The 1,512-nt window shown below is 38.8% G+C and overlaps 1 protein-coding gene across 1 annotated transcript in view; it reads left to right on the plus strand.

The window, feature by feature from the left end:
• The window catches only part of LOC124387202 (aquaporin-1-like), a 7,576-nt gene extending 6,420 nt beyond the window's left edge, over positions 1-1,156 (plus strand). The window contains exon 4 of the mRNA XM_046851406.1: positions 412-1,156. Coding sequence (XP_046707362.1) covers positions 412-591 — 180 coding nt within the window. The 3' untranslated portion in view covers positions 592-1,156. The remainder of the gene's footprint in view (positions 1-411) is intronic.
• Positions 1,157-1,512: the final 356 nt, after the last annotated feature.

Below are 1,512 nucleotides of genomic sequence, written 5' to 3' on the forward strand. Positions count from 1 at the left end.
CCGAGCTCATGCTAATCATCGATCTTCATCCTCAAACAGCAGGAGAAACTTCATAAACCCAGACGTATAACATGTGACACGCTAACCCGCGCTACTACACGCAAAAGTATTGGGACACCCGCCTTTTCCACATGATTCTTCTCCAAAAATAAAATGGAGACCCAAACATTTACTGAACACCTTTGGGATGAATGTGAACGCTGACCTCCATAAAATCTAGTAGAACATCTTCCCAGAAGAATGTTTCCATAGTTACAGTTGCTTCAGGTGCTTATTTATCATTAGTGAAAAGAGTCTCCAGTGTTACAGCCAATCAGAAGCCGGCGTACTGATCTTATGCTAATGAGGTGGAGTTGGTGATCGTGAGTTCACACCTTGATGGTGTTTTTAATTGATTTGTATTTTTTGCAGGTGTACTGGGTGGGGCCGATGTGTGGGGGCGTGGCCGCGGCGTTTGTCTACGACTTCCTGCTTTACCCGAAGACGGAGAGTTTTCCCGAACGCATGCGAGTGCTGGTGTCCGGACCGCCGACCGATTACGATGTCAACGGACGTGACGACGTTCCGGCTCTAGAGATGTCGTCCAAGTGATGACGTGAAAATGAGGCGAGATCTTCACGTCTGCCAGATGTTTGGCCATTTGTTTCAGAACGTCCTTATTATCCACTTATGATGCATCGTGCAAGTTTCCTCCCAAATTAGTTAGCATGTCTGCACAAGCTAGCGACTAGCCGATTAAACGCATTAGATGTATTAGATTAGACCTATTAGAAATCACTATGTACAAGGAATGTCTGATTTTCTCTGAGCCTCATTTGACCTGTAAATATCTCTTCTTCTTCTTTTTTTTTAAGCAAAAAAATTATTCACTTTTATTCACACAATCAGTTTTTTATTACAGAAATCATTTTTTTTGTTGTTTTTACATCTTGATATATTTCTATCCTTTTCAATTCTATTTGTGTGTTTTTCAAAAAAAATTCTTTTTTTTATATTTTTAATAAAACCTTTTTATTTTTGGTTCTACGTGAACACAATTCTTTCAATGTAAATGATTGTATTTTCTTTGTATTTTGTACCTGAGAATCACGAGCACAGCGCATTTACTTTCGCCACTTTTTGTAAGTAAATAAAGTAAAACAAATTTACCAAAAGATACAAAGTTTTGGTTTTATTCTTTTTATTGCATTTACATTTACAGCATTTTCTCAGACACCCAATCCAGAGAGACGTACAACAGAGCTTAGGCTTAGGGGCCTTGCTTAAGGGCCCGGCAGTGGTAACTTGCTGGTGTTGGGATTTGAACTCATGACCTTCTAATCCAAGGTTTTTTAGACATTTTTTTTTTTTTTTTTATAAATGATGTTTTGCTCTGATGCTTAAAAAAATCATTAAACAATCAATAAAAATAACAAGGCTTCAACTTTGCTGTGGAAAAGCCCAATGTCCAAATAGTTTTGCACCGCCATCTGTGTTCTCTTAACTCCCTCCTGCTGTGTGTGGAGCTCAGAG

This window comes from Silurus meridionalis, chromosome 6, assembly GCF_014805685.1.
Source record: "Silurus meridionalis isolate SWU-2019-XX chromosome 6, ASM1480568v1, whole genome shotgun sequence".
Classification (NCBI taxonomy): domain Eukaryota; kingdom Metazoa; phylum Chordata; class Actinopteri; order Siluriformes; family Siluridae; genus Silurus; species Silurus meridionalis.